This window comes from Actinia tenebrosa, unplaced genomic scaffold (genome assembly GCF_029948245.1).
Source record: "Actinia tenebrosa isolate PJP-AT-01 unplaced genomic scaffold, QUT_ActTen_1.0 PGA_scaffold1__47_contigs__length_23844297, whole genome shotgun sequence".
Classification (NCBI taxonomy): domain Eukaryota; kingdom Metazoa; phylum Cnidaria; class Anthozoa; order Actiniaria; family Actiniidae; genus Actinia; species Actinia tenebrosa.
This window is the reverse complement of record NW_028292578.1, coordinates 244,256-263,675: the sequence shown is the minus strand read 5'-3', so window position 1 is coordinate 263,675 and position 19,420 is coordinate 244,256. Positions and strand designations below refer to the sequence as shown.

The following is a 19,420-nucleotide window of genomic DNA, read 5'->3' as shown; positions in this document are numbered from 1 at the left end:
TTGTCAACATTCTGAAGCATTTTTTAAATAGTTTCCAGGCATCCTTAACAAAGATTTAACCTTATTGTCAACATTCTGAAGCATTTTTTGGAATAGCTTATGGGCGACTTAACAAAGATTTAACCTTATTGTCAACATTCTGAAGCATTTTTTAAATAGTTTCCAGGCATCCTTAACAAAGATTTAACCTTATTGTCAACATTCTGAAGCATTTTTTGGAATAGCTTATGGGCGACTTAACAAAGATTTAACCTTATTGTCAACATTCTACAGGGGATATCGCATGAAGTCCTTAACGGACTCCTTAGCCCAACCGGCCATCGTTATCAGCGCGCCAAACCGTTCTGCACGCTTCAGACCGCACATTTCATCGTACAATTCCTGCACGCGCTCTTTTAACCGATCGATCTCCTCCCTTTGCATTTCTATGGTGTCTCTTTTATCCTTTGCGTCGCCGGCAATCCTTCTTACTGCGTCCACTGGGTCCATCGTATATATAATGGATCCGAACCATATTCCCTGCAATGCTCTGATAGTAGGACCCACCGGCTGCGGAAAGACCCAATTCGTGGTAGAGCAGCTATTAGGACCCTTTAGATACCGTTTCGACTACATAGTGCTGCTCTGCCCCACCTACGTGAATAACCGCACCTGGACGGGCATAGGAGTGAAAGATGACGACTTCTTTGTAGATATCTTAGATCCTAACGAGTTATCCAGCCATCTTAAGTTCTGGCACAAGCAATTCCCTAAAGATACACAGACTTTACTCATACTGGATGACATTGCCTGCGGGGACGACGTAAAAAAGCGCACCTCCGAATTAGTGAAGCTCGCCTTCAGCGGTAGACACGACAATATCAGCGTTTGGTTGCTTTCCCAGCAGCTTACCAGTGTCTCTAAACCCTTCAGGGAAAACATAGGTTCACTTGTCGTATTTTATACTCCGAGCAAGTCAGACCTGGAAACCATCTTAAGCGACTACGGCGGTGAGATATCCAAGGAACAGTTACACGAATACATGCGGCATCTAAAAACACACCAACATTCCAAGATGATCTTCTCGTTGAGGTTTCCCTACACGGTTGGAATCTATGATTCCTAATGTATATGGACATTGAGCAGCTCTTAGATGAAGTCCCCGCGCAGTTAGATGAAAGTAACCTCAAGGAACAACTTAACATCCTTGTGTCATCTGGGAAGTGCAAAGAAATGATAGGCAAGGAACTTACCCATGAGCAAGTTAATAAGTTGTCAGAAGAGGAAGTCAAAAAGTTCCATAAGAGGTACGAGGCCGCCCTTGCAAGTAAGACCACGGACGCCGTAGCAGACTCAGCCATCCGACTTGCCACCAAACTCCTTGGACTTGCGCTGCCCATAGACGACGTGGAGCAACTGCGGAAGGACATAAGCGAGGACTATGTCATCGCCCAAGAACTTAAGATAACCTGCGGCTGGTTGTCTTTGAAGTGCGGTAAGTTAATGGCAGTCGCCTCTGCGGCACTTCACGTAGCTCAGCATGTCGACTTGAAGGAGGTACTGGTGTCTTGGAAGGACTTCAAGAAGGACAGAGAAGTCGAAAAGGTCTTCCAGGCAGCACTTGCTGAGGTACCTGATCAAGTCGCCTCAAGTACTTAGTCAAGTCGCCTCAAGTACTTAGTCAAGTCATTGTCAAGTCGTCCTTAAGTCATTCTCAAGTACTTAGTCAAGTCATTGTCAAGTCGTCCTTAAGTCATTCTCAAGTACTTAGTCAAGTCGCCTCAAGTACTTAGTCAAGTCATTGTCAAGTCCTTCAAGCCCTTAGATATAAATGAGTGAATCAGAGTCGAAGGCAGAGCAGCCCGAGCAAAAGATTACCAAGGCTAAATCTGCAGGCAGAGTTGCCGCGGGAAAGAAGCTCGCAGAGATGAACAGGAAGAACAAAGCCAAAAAAGAAGAAAAGGTGGAGGAAGAGGAATCCTTTATTAATCCTGGGTACGTCATTGGCGCGTTAGGAGTTGCTATAGCAGCAGGCAGCCTTTACTTACAATGGCGGGCTACGAAGCCAAAAGTAAAGTGGGAGGCCCCAACATATCGCGCACCTGTGGAGGTTAGAAAAAGCAAAATCCCTGAAATGGAATAACCTTCTCGCTTTGTAATATAATGTCGACCGCGTTGCTGAAAACTGTTGAAGAAGCAGCTATTATTACTTCCATCGTTGCGGGTATTGGTTGGGTAGGTAAGAAAGTGCTCAAAGAAGACTTTACTGAAGACCCAAGCAAGAGCTTCGCTAATTTTGCTAAGATGACCGCTGCCGTAGGCGGGGCTATCATGGTAAAGGATTACCTACGGAAGGAAAAGTACCTGCCGACGACGTAAGCTTTGCTTGCGTCTAATATAAATGGCTAGCGTGGTCGTAGGCGGAGTTATTGCAGCTTTAGCATTCACTGGAGCTAATTATGGTGGTCAGTATTTGGATAGATTAGTTAGAGGCGACAAAAGCGGAGATTTGGCCGCCGAAAGGAAAAGGCATGATTTAGCGCTGGAGAAATATCAGCAAGACGTGGCGGCTTGGAATGAAAAAAGACAAGCCTACAGGGATTGGTTGGACAAGAACTACCAAGACAAAATGCAGGCAGACAAGAACTTCGAAAATACAGACTACGCCTTCAAACTTTATGCGCAAGCACACCCCGACTTTAGAATGAGAAAGCCTCAGTTCAAGAATTACTACCAGCCTTCTAAGAAACAAAAAGACAATGAATTGGTCTTCGTAGGAATCGCAGGGCTGCTCGGAGGCGTGGCCTTGGCGTATCTAATATAATGATCGTCTTTTTGGAAAGCGACAAGAATAACTTTACTACTTATCTGAATCCTCCCATCCGCGCGGAAAGGGTTCGGCTGGTTAGTTGCTCTTTGTACAATTCTTGGTATAATTTAATTAATGGCTTTGTCATCGGAACTTCCGGCACCAAACCAAAGTTGCCAGATTCCCATTACACCCCCATAACACTGGCTAAGGAGCTAGCAAAGCATGGATATACTCTTACCACAGGATTACCCCATGAAATGAAATTCAAGAAAAATAATGGGAGCGCTAATTTAAAGGACAGTTCATTGGTAGAACTCCTGGGCCTTACTAGTACCACGATAAATAGCGGCAGTACATATGATGTGAAATGGAAAGTCGCATCCTCTTATGAAGTCTATTGCGATTTGGCCAATAGTTACAACAATGGAGAAAAGTCTTCTCTTATGTCCAAGTTTCTGCCCAAAGGTAATCCATTTGACCTGGTAGAATACACTCCCATTTCTTTGAGTTATGACTTGTCTAATTTGGTAGAAAGCATAAACATCACCATTAAAGTGGACGGAAAGACGGTGGATTTTAACGGACGTAAAATCAATCTTGTTTTATCCTTCGCTTGAATCAAGCAAAGCGCGATTCTATTCATATAATGGGCCGCGTAGAGGACAAACTCAAAAGGATTTACTATGGACCTGAAGGTTATTGGAAAGGAGCGTCAGCTATCAAGAAACTCGCGACCGCGGCCAGGGTATCAGAAGAAACGGCTAAGAACTGGCTAAGAAAACAAACCCTCTGGCAGGTCTATCTTCCCGTGCCGAAGTACATTCCCAGGCCCAGCTTCACCGTAAATACCCCCAATGAAGTTCATCAGGCGGATTTGCTTTTCTTACCGCACGACAAGGTGAGAAAGAAGACCTATAGATACGCTTTGACCGTAGTCGATATCGCAAGCAGATACAAGGACGCCGAACCCATAACCAGCAAGGATTCTGGAGAAGTCGCAGAAGCCCTAGGTAGGATTTATAAGCGCGTCTTGAAATGGCCTAAGCTGCTGCAAGTGGATGCGGGGACAGAGTTCATGGGCGTGGTTACTAAGACCCTGAAAGACCACAGCACTAAGATTAGGAGAGCCGAAGCAGAGTACCACAGGGGTCAGAGCATTGTCGAAAGATTCAATAAGACCCTGGCCGAGCGTCTCTTTGGGTACCAGTATTGGAAAGAGCTGGAAGATCCCTCCAAACGCAACAGGGAATGGACTCAGCGGCTCCCCCAGGTCATCGCGGCTTTGAACAACGAGGCGGCCAGGGCTACGGGAATGAAACCCAAGGATGCCATAAAAAAGAAACACGTGGAGCACAAGTCCTACGTCAGAAGTTCGAGGGCGGTCGGACTAAAGGAAAAAAAGCTCCCCCGTGACATAGTGGTCAGATACCTCTATCAGCCGGGGGAACTCGAAGGTGGCAGCAAGAGAGCCACGGATCCTAACTGGTCTTTGGAAACCTATGAGATTTCAAAGTCCGTCACCAAGGAAGGGCAACCCGTGTTGTATTACCTAAATGGCCCGAGTCGTGGATTTGTCATGGAAGAGCTGCTCATAGTCCCCAAAGACTCAGAGTAGTGCTGCTCCACGCGCCCGATTACACTCTAGGCATGTCAGTCTTACGTTGCCTCTGCAATGGCCGCGCTTGTTGTTGATACGATCCACGGAGAACTGTTGATCGTCATTCGGGTCAAACCTCCATAGTAGAGGTATGTTACATTTGGCACACCTTTCCCCTTTCTTATAGATGTCGTCCACGCATAGGTCGAACGTCATATTTTTTTCTTCGTCGTGCCGCTTGTAGCGAAGGAGTTTCTTAGCAATGTTCTCTTTGGCTATGTCCTCTGGCGTTTTATCGTAACGCAGTTGCGGACCCCAGCTTCTTTTCAACTGTTTGGCATACTCCACACGACTTACGGCGGTGTAGATAAGGTTGCTCCAACACAGCCGCTGGTCTATGATCCATAAGGTTTCTTTTATGGTAAGCCCTTGCGCGCTGTGGACTGTCATGCAATAACCCAAGCGCCAGTCTGGATGGGAGGTTATTTTTTCCACCTTTTCTATGGGTACCCAGGCTTTATCATGCGTTACTGCGTTCTGCAGTTGGATGTCGGTACCAGGTACCCAGACGTCTCTTTTTTGCATGCGGGTGTCGTGGGGTTTATAACAAACAGGTACGGGATGCGTAGGGAAGCGCTCTTGGTGTATTTTGAGTAAGTCTTTCTGTATGCGAGACTGTGCTGCGCGTTTGCTGCTCAGCACCAGATCCTTTGGATGCCACGTGTAAAGGAAGTCTTCGTATTTCTTCGCTCGTACGCGTTTGCGCAGTGTTTTGCATTGCTCGGCGTCACTGAGGCCCCTCAATTCCGCTTTCAGGTTTCTTACTTGATCCTTGCTGCGGTAGTCGGTGTTAATTTCCTCCGCATGGTCTACGAACCCCTTTAGCCATTCGTGGGGCATCTCTCCGGCTATTGGAGGAGGCTGGCAGGGATCTCCGGCGAATATTACTTGACACTTTCCACGGAGGAACTCTACGAATTCTTTGAGGATTTCCAAAGGTACGGTGCAAATCTCATCCCAAAGTATCACCGGAGGTATGTCGTGGATGGCTTCTGGTACCCACTTTTGGCCATTCCAACGAAAGAAGCTGTGGTAGGTCTGCGCGTCGTGGCCCATTTCGCAGAGTTCTCTTTCCAAACGATGCGTTGGCGTTAGCACCTTTAAGGCCGGAAAGAGTTCTAACACACGCGTAGTCTTACCGCTGCCTCCCGTACCGTAAAGGTAAGAGAAGCGTTGGTAGGAAATGGGGTCCTTTACGGTTGGCATGGGCCTCATTGTGGGCATTACGACGCCCCAAGTATTTTCTCCGTGATATTCTACGCGTTCTCTCCAGGCTTTTATTTCTTCGTCTTTGACGCGCCATTGGCCACTTTCTGCTAATTCATCGTCGGTGTAGAATTCTTGCATCTTTTCTAAGACGTGCGGTTTCACGTATAGGGAATCCGTGGCTACGCGCGGGATGTCCTCTTTGTCGAACCGCAGCAGCATCGCGAGAAGGTTAATATGCGCATATGCTAACATACTCGCACGCAGGTGGTAATATTGCGGTCGATGGTCTTGGTAGTAACACAATGCATTCCATTTCTGTTCTTTCTGACCTTCTATGAAGTAGTCCCATTTCTCCACAGACACCATTGTTCCTTGTTCATGGGCGCGCTTAATAAGGAAGCTTAACTCTCCTTCGTCTGTTATCAGGCGTCGCTGCATATGTTTTTCTCCTTCTTTAGCGCCCTGTGTGAATTTACCTATAACAATTCGCGCTGTGGGGTTGTGCTCTGGGAGCCATTGTGTAAAGGCGCTATGACAAAGTATGGCTTCATGCGCCGCGTAGGTAAGCAGCTTACGCTCTTCGAAGAACTTTAACAGCGGTATGGGTATCCATTCCTTCTCCTGCAAGTGCTTTCCATACCACGCGTAGATTATTGGATGCAAGTTCTTTGCGAATTTCCAACTGGTCAATCTAACGAATCCTGTAGCTGGCGCATCGTACTTACCATCTAAAGCCACGCGGAAGAACTGGGAGTCCGGATGTCCGTAACGGTCGTAATATTCCTTACAATCGCCGAGGCCTTTGAAACTGGCAGGATAGCAATGTTTCATATCCAGCGACACGTATTCGTCTTCGTCGTACTCCATGTTCCATAGGCCTCCGTGGCCGTGTTCTACGCATGCTTTGGCTACGTCTTTGAACTCCGCCGGCGTGGGTTTCCAGCCGTTTCTTTTCTTGGCAGCCAGAAAGTCCAAACTACGGGAGCTAAGCACTTCGTCTGAGAAGTCTTCTCCTAAGGTCTCGCACGCGCTTTGGATGCGCTGGTGTTCAACTTCGGGGCGGTAAAGAGTACCGTCTTGCGTCATAAACTGACTTCCTTCTGAATCCATTAGCCAAACGGAGTTCTCGTGGATTAAATCTGCAAGTGGCGACTCCTTGTAGACCTTGGTTTCTTTTTTTCGTGGGAATCTAAGTTCTCGCCACGCATGCCCGTTGTGTTGGTAAATTACGATAGGCGCACCACGGCCGCCGTACTTATGCGTCCCGGAGTAAATGAAGCCGTCGGTGATATCTTTCACATGGATTCGCCTCTCCAGCGCCGTTTCTAACTTCTTGATGTTGTCTATCGACCCTCCGGTCCTATTAGTATCTTTTTCCCATTTCCTGATGGCTTCTCTTCTCTTTAAAGTCAGTTTACCGCCCCGAGAGGAGTCTTCAAAGAACTCTCTTACTAACTTCCCTACGCAGTTACCGGGATGTCGCATCGGTTTCAACTTCTTAACGTCTGGCGTCTTTATCTCGTACGCACCGTAAATGACTACGGTAACCGGGTAAGCAACCTCGTAGAACAGCATGTCTATTCCTACCAATGCTCCCGGGCGTGTGTTTTCGTTTAAGACAAACAGGTCCTTCTTACCAGACGCCCTGATAGGATTGCGCCCCTTTTCTATCATCCACTCGCCGTCTAAATACTTTATGAACGTTAGCTCCAACCGGTAGTTACCTTCGGGTATTAAGTTAATTATTCTTTCAGCCCTTTCTTCTGTCATCGTCTCGTCCGTATCTCCCTCCATAAATGTTGTGAAGGCAAAGTCAGCATCCAGACGATCCAACACCTGAGTTCGCAGTCGGCGCACAGTTTTATTTCGAATGCTTGTGATGGTGTCCATCTATATGTAAAGGATATTTTAACCTCCGTTTGCGGTTCGACAACTAGCAGCAGTAAGGACTTATCGCGCGGCTTATTCCCGCTGCCGGCGCCTTCCTTAAACCGCCTGTAAAACCCGTAAATCTTTGACATTGACCGCGAGTCCCCCTTACTGCTGCTCGTGCAATGTTACACCGTGTGTCAGCACCTTAATAATAATAATGATAATAATAATAATAATTATTATTATTATCAATTCATTCATTGAACTTTAAATCCTATAGTTTTTCATTTTATTTTTGTTTATCATTATCTTAAAATATTAAGCATTGGAACTTAAGTAGCTTTGGAGCGAGTATATTTCTATTTCTATTAAGACATGCATAGACTATTAAGGTTTATTTAAATAAAGTATCATTATTATTATTAAAATTAATTAATTCATTATTATGGCAGTGTATAACGCACGAATGCCTAGGTTACTGCAGTGACCGGGCGTGAGATCACGTGGCCAGTCACTGGAATCTCTTATTATTATCATCATCGCGTGCAATGTTGTGTGCAATGTTGCACCATGTGTCCGTACCTTAATAATAATCATCATCATCATCAACATCATCATTATCATCATTATCAACATCATCATCATCATCAACATCATCATCGACGTTTCCCAAAATCAGTGATATCATGTTTTGAACCTTATAGGATATTGTAGGGCTTTTAATTCGATTGACACAAAGTCGGTGATAGTTAGAAAGGTATCATCGTATCGATAGTTGCTTTAATTTTCTTTGAAAAGCACTTGAGATCGTCAAAATTCGACTGTTTGTTCCTCATAATTTTGTTTACGTTCCCTTTTATATTTCGGAACGGAATGCATTATTGTGTACAGGAACAAGTGTTCCTGTTGAACGAGAGCAATTAGGAACTCAAGCGTCGTTAACCAGAACAAAAGGTTCCCTTTTGTTGAAGACAGGAACGAAAAAGTTCCCATTCAATGTATAAAAGGAACAAATGGTCCTCATAGTTGTTCCTTTGTACACGGATCGTTCCTTTTCGCATACAAAGAGAACAACTGTTCCCTTGTTGAATTGTTCCTTTTTAAATAAAGGAACACTTAGTTCCGTTCTATGGCAATTAAGTGGTCCTTTATGAACCAAACAGGAACGTGCGTTCCTTATTTTGTACACCAACCGTTCTCAATTGCAAAGATGACAGTCTTAGTACTGATTGGGAAACAGGCATTGTAATGAACAAAGCAGGAGTATTTCGTGCAAGCCCCGGCATGTATAGACAATACTGCGCATGTCAGGGCAGGCCCCAATCAATACAAAACGAGTCGAAACAAGCCCAGGCATGTACAGACAATACTGTGCATGTCTGGGCAAGTTCCAAACAAGGTTAAACAAGCCCGGGCATGTGCAGATAATGCTGGGCATGTCTGGGCAGGCTCAATCAATACCAAACGAGTTGAAACAAGCCCAGACATGTACAAACAATACTTTGCATGTCTGGGCAGGTTCCAAACAACGTTAAACATGTGAAGTGGTATTGCGTAACGTCAGTCAAAAAGAAAAAAGACCATTCGGGCAAGTTCAGGCAAGTTTAGGCATTACAATACAAGTAAAAAGGTGTGTTTGAAATATCATCATGCTTTCTCGTAGTAACCAATGTGTTTTACAATGTATTTTCCAATTCCGTTTGATCCCTAGAGATCAATGGGAGTCATAAAAGTAGTGATTACATTCAAATTGATATCTCAAATTCGGCGAAAGCAATCAGTTAGAAAAAACAATGAGTAAGCACAGTAGAGAAATCGATTGGTCGAAAGTCAACGGGGCATCGCCGAAACCGAAAAGACTACATCTAGAAGAAGGCGAAGAAGATGGGCTATTCCATTGTCCAGTGCCAACGTGCAATCATGATGCGTTTACCACTCAAAGAGGATGCAGGAAACATGTCAAAAAGAATCATCGTTGGTTTTATTTCTTTGACGAGAAACCCGACTCTTCTGAAATGACGTTCAATTCTGGTGATGAGGAAGTCAATACGACTCAAGTGATTCAAACACGCAAGAAATCCATGCCGTGCTTTGATATTTCAAGTACTCTTGGCAAAGAATTTGAGACATGGCTGATTGGCAGCGGTGGGGGATGCAAAACACACAGACAAGCTCAACAAATTATCCGAAAGAGTTTTAAGTATATGAAATTTTGTTGTGAAGACGACGACGAAGAAGACTTAAGCTGGGACCTAGTCGATTTCTGTTTGAGTTCACCCAGTTTCCTTTTCAAATTTGCCGATACTATGCAGACTGAATGGGGACTGGGTCATGCAGGTCGCCTTGGTTACTTGGACGCTATATCAGACTTGCTGGATTTCCGCAAGATCCACGGTACATCGTCCGATGCAGTTTCGCGAAATCTATCGTGCACAGAAACCTATTTGAAAAGGGCGCGCAAAACAGTGGCCAAAATGATGAGATTACAATGGACCAATGATCTAGACATTGAAACACTCGAGGCGAAGGGCCATTGGGCCACACTAGATGAATTGCTACAAGTGATCACCTATCACCTTCCGCGATACGAGAGCGTGCTTAAAGTGTGTCGAGAAACACCGCGGAACAAAGTAACCCCTTCAGACCTGTCATTTGCCACCAAGTTTGTGGCTGTGTATTTGTTCATCAAAGTCAAGGGTTCTCGTCCTATGACGTATCAGTACTTGACGGTAGAGATGATAGAATCGGCCAAAACCAATGGGGGTTTCATTGATCAGAAAAAGTTCAAGACTACAGCCAAGTATGGATTTGATTCATTGTACTTGACCGACACCAGTCTGCAAGTGTTGGATGGATACGTTCATGTCATACGACCTCATCTAAAACCGGTCTGCGAATACCTTCTCGTCACCAGAAACGGCAGTCAGCACAGTAAAATCGGACAACTGATGAGCAAACTAGTATTCGATGCCACTGGCAAGTACATTCATCCGACGCGATACCGTCAAATCGTCGAAACGGCCAGTCGGAAACACCTCGAAAGCAACGAACAGTGCACGATCTCCGAAGATCAGAAGCACAGCTCTGTTGTAGCTAGGGTACATTATCAAAAACGAAGATCTCGCGAAGTTGCCACCAAGGCTCACGAATATCTGAAAAAGTTGCACGGAGAAAAAGGGACCGAGTTAACCAACGACGTTCGTTCGCGACTCTCAAACGATTTCACGAGCAATTCGCCCGGTCAAGATCCTCCCGTTGTTGTCGAAAAACCCAACTCCAACGAGCCGACTGTCCGCGTCGGAAATGTCGAAGTGAAAAACGACGTCGAGCCTGAACCTCCAAGATCTACTGATGACAAGCCAAAGAAAAGGAAACTGCTTCTCTTCACACCGATCGAAGATGAATTCTTAAAAGCAGGGATAAAACGATATGGCTATGGACAATGGTCGGCTATTTTGAGGGATCCTAGCTACAAGTTTCAAAAGGGACGAACAGCAAACTCGTTGTTAAATCGCGCTTTGCGAAAATTTAACTGAAATAAATAAACTTTATTGAATATACTTTGTAGATCCTTTACTAGTAGGTTTGAGTACTTCACTGCTAATTTAAGCATTATTAAGCTTCACTAGTTTATCTAAATTGTTACTAGTCATTATCTAAGTTTCACTGTACTTTTATTTTGGTTTCATGAAATAACTCAATAGGGAAGTTATCCTGGGTCTCTTGGGGCTATTCCCGCTTGGCCTGGCCTCTTGAGCGTCTTCTTGGCGCCTTTTCATTCGGTCTATTATAAAACCCTCGTGTTCTTGAGATTGAGCGGTCAAAAGGGATTGACTTGGTACGTCGGCCGATCCCTTTTCGGTTTCGTCTACTCTCTCTTGTGGGGTGAATGGTAAAGCCTCATGCAATGAGGTAACCAGATGCTTCAGGTTATCTTCTAGTAGACCCCATTCGACACACTTTTTTCGCCTCTCCAAAACTGCTTTTTCGCACTTGAACAACTTTAGATTGGTGAAATGGGTTTTCAGCTTGTCACTCAAAATCTCCTGTAAACAATTTGTGGACTTCCGTTGGGTTGTGTTGGTTGGATCGGACTGCAGTTTTAAGACGCAGGCGTATAGTTTGCGCTCGGTTCTTTCCACCCATGGATTTTCAAAAGCGGTCTTTATCTTATTTTCTTCTTCTCGTTCTCTCTTCTCTAGCAATTTCTGGTGGATGGCTTCCAATTCTTGCTGGATTTGTGGGGGCATGGGTTCCATGTCATCTGCCGGAAGGAGATCTACGCTTTCCCTCGACACTCCTTTCGACTCTAGGATTTCCTGTCTTCGTCTGTATTCTCTTTCGTTGTGCTCCTTTTCTTCTCGCATCCTTTCAAAATGGCCCTAAGAGAATCGGAACAATTGGATATTGATCCATCAATAACATAAAAGAGTATGTAAGTTAAATAAACAGAAACATTCAACAAGTGGACGTGGTAACAGAAAAACAACCCAATAGCGACTAACCTGGAGAAGTTGCTGGAGCTGTCGATAACGCAGCGAATTCGAAGAACACTGTCTTAGTGTTTTCTTCAGAGCGCGGACCATACTTTTATCTTTCTCAGAGTCTTCTTGAAACTCTCCTGACAGCAATAAATCCTGTGTTTCGTCGTCGTCGTCGTCGTCCTCCTCCTCCTCCTCCTCGCCGCTCTCGTTAATCTCGTCATCGCCTTGTTGACGGCCAATCATCGGCGTGGTGTCATTTGTCAATACATCTTTGAAGACCAGTGATTTTAGAGCTTCTTTCTCAGACTCCTTGAGAAAACCATCCTGTGTATCAGACTCCTCCTGGTGTTCGCTCTCATCCGTGCCACTGTCCACCTCATCCTCTGCTTGGCGTGCTTTCGATGCCGCCCAAACTATGCACTCCATTGGATGTCTTTGGAGCCATTCTGCGGCTCGCTTCTTCAGTCGTGGAAGACTCTTGAACGTGTACGTCCTAAGTCTGCGCTCCATGGCTGGTTGATGTTCTGGTTCGAACTCGAGCTTGTTTTGGGCTGTAATGATCATGGGACATCGATTTATGAACGACTTGGCTGTTCGGTATTTCACGTCATGCGCAGCGTAACCTCCCTGAGTGAGTATTTTCCAGTCATCGATGTCTAAGGTTGACGGCGTGGCTTCGTCGATGAACACCACTTCGGTGTAATCTGTAATCATTGCTTTGTTAAACACTCGTTGTTTGGTGATGGTAGCAATGTTTTGATGGTGTATGACGCCGAGCAGTGGAATAAATAAGCTCGTTTTGCCACTGTTTGTATCCCCGACGAGGCATGGCACCTTTTCCTTGTGCTTTTTTTTATTATAGTTCAGCAATTTCAAAAAGTCTTCGCAGAAAATTTCAATATCCACTTCACTCAGACTATTTTCCAGAATCTCTCGAAAGTACTTGGGGTTGGGCTCCTTCGCATGGTCAAAAGGACAGAACGCTCTGGGCGTGATTTGTCCGATGTCTTTTTCGTCAATTGCATGGTAAACAAATCGACGTCCTTTGATTGACCAACAGTAGCCATCATTCACCTCGATGAGGTCGTAATTCACATTTATCGGTCGGATGACTTCACAAAAGGGGTCGGACAGGATATCAATCACCTTCTTCATGTCCTTTAGGAGGCGCGCCTTGAAATCCTCATTGGCTGCCAGAATGTTCACAAAAGGTCTGGGGTCACACTTGTACGAGTAAGTGTATTTTGATTTTTCCATGTGCTTGTATATTTTACCACGATAAACTGCATAGCCTAAAGTTTTCATGGCGATCCCGATGTCGTTGATGAGCACTGTGAGTTGGTCACAAAACCTTTGGGATTGATCTTGATCCTCGGCAGACTCCTGCGTCTTGCTGGAATTTGATTCCTCAAAGCCAAATCTGTCGATGTTCAGTTTAGCACATTCCAATTTCAAGATGGCTTCTTGGAGGCAGCTCTGGAATGCTTTGTTTGCTAGCGTAACTCTGACTACGCTCTCAGTAACAATACAGTCATCCACTATATCCATGCTGTCGCTCATGTAGTGCGATGCCTCGGCTTTCAAAAGTGATTGGTACGAGGAATTCACAAGGTCTCTCATAAAAGAATTTCTGTGGTCCTTCAGCACTTTATACAATTCTTTCAATGCGGCGGATTCTCTGCTTTCCTGAAACTTCACCTGACATTGAATGAGACACAAAATATAATTAGGTAATCTAAGATTAATTAATCAACAGTAATCATAGAAAACTACCAATCTTGACGTATTATTGGCTAAAACGTTGAGTCCAAACATTACCTGATTAGCTACTGTTTCCACGCCACACTCTAGTAAAACTCTATGCACTATAAGTGGATTAGCCGGCGCTCCGTTTGGCGTAGTCAACGCAATCCAATACCCAACCGCTGGAGACAACTTTTTATCAACCAAGGTTTGATTGGCCGCTATCCATCCTTGGCTTGTTCCACCAGCAATCAAATGACTTGCCGTAATTTCTTCATCATCTTCACTTTCGTCGTCATCTTCAGCTTCATCTTTGTCTTTGGCACGAATCTTTTGGCCTACACTTTTCCGACTTTGTGTTGTTATACTACTAAAGAAAAATGCAACGTTTTTTATCCCTGAAAAAGAAATGCAAAGGATGAATGTTGAGTAAAGCAAATCGTTAATTGCGAGAACAAAATGCAACACTTACCAAGCAATGCTTTGTCACACGTATCTCTCGTGAGACAAACGTTAAGCCATGCACTTTCTAATCCTTGATCACGGACTTCTGGACAACACTTGGCACTTATGATGCTGCATTTTCCGGATATGATGGGACTCAAGTAACATAACGCAGCTCCCTTGATAGCCTCACTGTTCAGCTGTCTACACGGATTCTTCGTTCGTCTCATCTTGTAGTGATATTGTGGCAAATGTGGAACTGACTTATATAGGGCCAAATGTGTAAAGTCACAATGAATAAATCTGACCGCACCGTTCGATTTTGTTCCTTAAAAGGTCTGAACTATGAAATGACCCAACCCATATGGGACCATTGAAACTCTTATAAAGCATGTCTTGAAAATAAAAGTATAAACATCCATACTACTGGGACTTTAGGTAAGCAATTTTACAAAAATGAACAAAAGGAACAATAAGAAACTGCGAACATTTCATACACATCCTTGTTGATTTCACACGTGTTCAGCATATGCTAACCATATACGCTAATCAGTCAGTCTAATAGATGAATACTACAAGTACATTCTTAGCCTGCCCTGTTCAAAAGTTATTTCTTATTGATAGATTTTAGGGATTTCACGGAACTCGATCCGTATAATACATAGTATCGTGATGGGAAAAAATAAATATATAAAGAAGTGTACTGCGCTAATCAGTCAGTCTAATACATAAATACTGCAAGTACATTCCTAGTTTTCCCTGTTCAAAAGTTATTTCTTATTGATAGATTTTAGGGATTTCACGGAAATCGATCCGTATAATACATAGTATCGTGATGGGAAAAAATAAATATATAAAGAAGTGTACTGTGCTAATCAGTCAGTCTAATACATAAATACTGCAAGTACATTCCTAGCCTGCCCTGTTCAAAAGTTATTTCTTATTGATAGATTTTAGGGATTTCACGGAACTCGATCCGTATAATACATAGTGTGGCATAAGGAAAGAAACATAAAATTTGCGGTTAAAGAGTACTACTATACTATACTATTATTATAAGAATGGTATAATAATAATAATATTATATATACATTACATATATATTTTTTATATATTATAATTATATACAATATATATTATATAACATAATAATTGTAAAAGTATTTTTATATGATTGGAATACATGGAATTAACGGAATCAGTTCCATCATATCCATCATATCCTTCTATATAAAATATACTTTATATATATATATCATATATATTATATATATTATATATGTTATATAACATAATAATTGTAAAAGTATTTTTATATGATTGGAATACATGGAATTAAGGGAATCAGTTCCATCATATCCATCATATCCTTCTATATAAAATATACTTTATATATATATAATATATATATTATATATATCATATAACATAATAATTGTAAAAGTATTTTTATATGATTGGAATACATGGAATTAACGGAATCAGTTCCATCATATCCATCATATCCTTCTATATAAAATATACTTTATATATATATAATATATATTATATATATCATATATATTATATATTATATATATTATATAACACAATAATTGTAAAAGTATTTTTATATGATTGGAATACATGGAATTAAGGGAATCAGTTCCATCATATCCATCATATCCTTCTATATAAAATATACTTTATATATATATAATATATATAATATATATAATATATATAATATATATAATATATATTATATATATTATATATTATATATATTATATAACATAATAATTGTAAAAGTATTTTTATATGATTGGAATACATGGAATTAACGGAATCAGTTCCATCATATCCATCATATCCTCCTATATAGAATAAACTTTCATAGTTTAGGCTATCCTTCCTTAATAATGATATAAAATATATATTATGTATATTGTATATATTATATAACATAATAATTATAAAAGTATTTTTATATGATTGGAATACATGGAATTAACGGAATCAGTTCCATCATATCCATCATATCCTCCTATATAGAATAAACTTTCATAGTTTAGGCTATCCTTCCTTAATAATGATATAAAATATATATTATGTATATTGTATATAATATATAACATAATAATTATAAAAGTATTTTTATATGATTGGAATACATGGAATTAAGGGAATCAGTTCCATCATATCCATCATATCCTCCTATATAGAATAAACTTTCATAGTTTAGGCTATCCTTTCTTAAAAATGATATAAAATATATATTATGTATATTATGTGTATTGTATATATTATATAACATAATAATTATAAAAGTATTTTTATATGATTGGAATACATGGAATTAAGGGAATCAGTTCCATCATATCCATCATATCCTCCTATATAGAATAAACTTTCATAGTTTAGGCTATCCTTCCTTAATAATGATATAAAATATACAAAATATATATTATGTGTATTGTATATATTATATAACATAATAATTATAAAAGTATTTTTATATGATTGGAATACATGGAATTAAGGGAATCAGTTCCATCATATCCATCATATCCTCCTATATAGAATAAACTTTCATAGTTTAGGCTATCCTTCCTTAAAAATGATATAAAAATATATAAAAGATATATTATGTGTATTGCATATATTATATATATTATATATAAATATTATATAACATGATAATATTAAAAGTATTTTTATATGATTGGAATACATGGAATTAACGGAATCAGTTCCATCATATCCATCATATTATCCTATATAGATTAAACTTTCATAGTTTAGGCTATCCTTCCTTAATAATGATATAAAATATATATTATGTATATTGTATATATTATATAACATAATAATTGTAAAAGTATTTTTATATGATTGGAATACCTGGAATTAAGGGAATCAGTTCCATCATATCCATCATATCCTTCTATATAGAATAAACTTTCATAGTTTAGGCTATCCTTCCTTAATAATGATATAAAATATATATAATATATATTATGTGTATTGTATATATTATATATATTATATATAAATATTATGTAACATAATAATTGTAAAAGTATTTTTATATGATTGGAATACCTGGAATTAACGGAATCAGTTCCATCATATCCATCATATCCTCCTATATAGAATAAACTTTCATAGTTTATGCTATCCTTCCTTAATAATGATATAAAATATATATTATGTATATTGTATATATTATATAACATAATAATTGTAAAAGTATTTTTATATGATTGGAATACCTGGAATTAAGGGAATCAGTTTCATCATATCCATCATATCCTTCTATATAGAATAAACTTTCATAGTTTATGCTATCCTTCCTTAATAATGATATAAAATATATAAAATATATATTATGTGTATTGTATATATTATATATATAATATATATTATATAACATAATAATTGTAAAAGTATTTTTATATGATTGGAATACATGGAATTAAGGGAATCACTTCCATCATATCCATCATATCCTCCTATATAGAATAAACTTTAAGATCTACTGTAAGGCTATGAATTTTTTCGTTTGAATTTTTCATAGCATTTGATCCGACTATCAAGGTAACGACATTCGGAACATTACGTTCCTTTTAAATCTGTTCCTCTAGCATAGACTAATTTTAGATTCAAATGTACTCTCAGTTTGTAAGTATCGGTCGCAATCTCAAATCAAAGTTGCATGCTATTAAATCGAATATCATATTTTACCACACTACTGCCATTGACACCTAGGACTTATCCAAGAGATCACATTTTAGATTTAAACAAAAGGGAACGTAAATTTTGGGAAACGATCATCATCATCAACATCATCAACATCATCATCATTATCATCAACATCATCATCATCATCAACATCATCATCATCATTATCATCAACATCATCATCATCATCATCAACATCATCATCATCATCATCATCATCAACATCATCATCAACATCATCATCATCATCATTATTATTCCTTTATTGCACAGCAAAATAACTCTTTTGCTGGTATACATTAACCTTCAGCTCGAGATTCTACCCGGCTCCTGAGAGCTGAAGTACTCTTCTTAAGATGTGTGCCGTGCCTAAAAGTACAGATTTCTGTAGGTCTAACAAGCTTATACTATCAAGTTCTAGTCTCTGAACATGATCCTTTGACATTGTTCCGAGCGATTCAATGACTATCGGAACTACCATGGTCTTCGTCCTCCACAATCTTTCAATTTCTATTCTTAGGTCTTGGTACTCCTCCTCCTCCTCCTCCTCCTTTCTTTTGCAAGTCTACCTCCTCGCTGTTCAGTGTCTATAGACCCCTTGCAGCACTTTCAGTCATTCCAGCTGAGCGGTGAACGCGGCGCGCAAAGCATGAGTGAACAGAATGACTGGCACTAATCATTTTTGGACCTTGAAAGAACGAAGCAAACATTGCGGTAAAGTGAATTTGTCCTTATTCTTCTTTTCAAAATTTCATCTTCTTGTCGGCACGTATATTATATTTTAGATAAAGGAAAACAGAAAAATACGCAAAATTTGGTTTACGGTGGTAAAGAAGGCATGTGGATCACTTCACCGTTGCAAAGCTATTGAAACCATCACCTGGTATTATGTAATAATGATGGAGAGCTAAAACTTGTTCAGGTTGACACAAAGGGAGTGGGGGAGGGTTCAGTTGCAATCCCCTACCCCCCCCCCCCCTGGGATCCATCCCAGCCACAGTGTATTGCTAGAAGGACTGTCGAATGGAGGCACAAAGCCAAACATGCAGAGCAGAAAACAGAAGGGAAAAAATACTTTTAAATGACAAGAAGCAACAATGTATCAAGGGATGCGTGGTGAAAGAGAGCATACAAATCTGGCAGGCACCACGTGATTGACTTTCTGTACCACGTGATTAACCTTTTCTGTACCACGTGATACATTTTTCTGTACCATGTGATTGAGTTTTCTTGCATGATTGGCTCTTTCTGTACCTAGTGATCGTTTTTGATCGAAATGATTGGCCAGAAATCATCCCCATTCGAAATTTGACTGATTTCTGCTGAAAAATACTTTATTTTTAGCACTTCATAATTTGGTGTTAATGAGTCGTTCATTAAAATATTTTATAAAACAATATTTAATAACTATAGCTTTAATTTTCATTATAAGATTATTTAATAAAGAGTTTTTAATTCAACGGATTGTTTTGTTTTTCTCTCTTTTTTCCTCTTACG

At 40.5% G+C, this 19,420-nt stretch overlaps 2 protein-coding genes across 2 annotated transcripts; one reads left to right on the top strand and one right to left on the bottom strand.

Annotated features, from left to right (window-relative positions):
• Positions 1 to 244: 244 nt before the first annotated feature.
• On the bottom strand, positions 245 to 6,488 carry LOC148909645 (uncharacterized). Its single transcript, XM_089033406.1, has 3 exons — positions 6,383 to 6,488; positions 5,133 to 5,257; positions 245 to 513 (listed from the first exon to the last, which is right to left on the bottom strand). The coding sequence occupies exons 1-3, from the start codon at positions 6,486 to 6,488 to the stop codon at positions 268 to 270; spliced, it is 477 nt and encodes a 158-aa protein (XP_088889532.1). The 3' UTR covers positions 245 to 267.
• A 1,199-nt stretch (positions 6,489 to 7,687) lies between these two features.
• LOC116293907 (uncharacterized) lies at positions 7,688 to 11,089 on the top strand. The gene has a single exon (XM_031701402.2). It carries the CDS (start codon positions 9,323 to 9,325, stop codon positions 11,063 to 11,065), a length of 1,743 nt encoding a protein of 580 aa, XP_031557262.2. The 5' UTR covers positions 7,688 to 9,322; the 3' UTR covers positions 11,066 to 11,089.
• Positions 11,090 to 19,420: the final 8,331 nt, after the last annotated feature.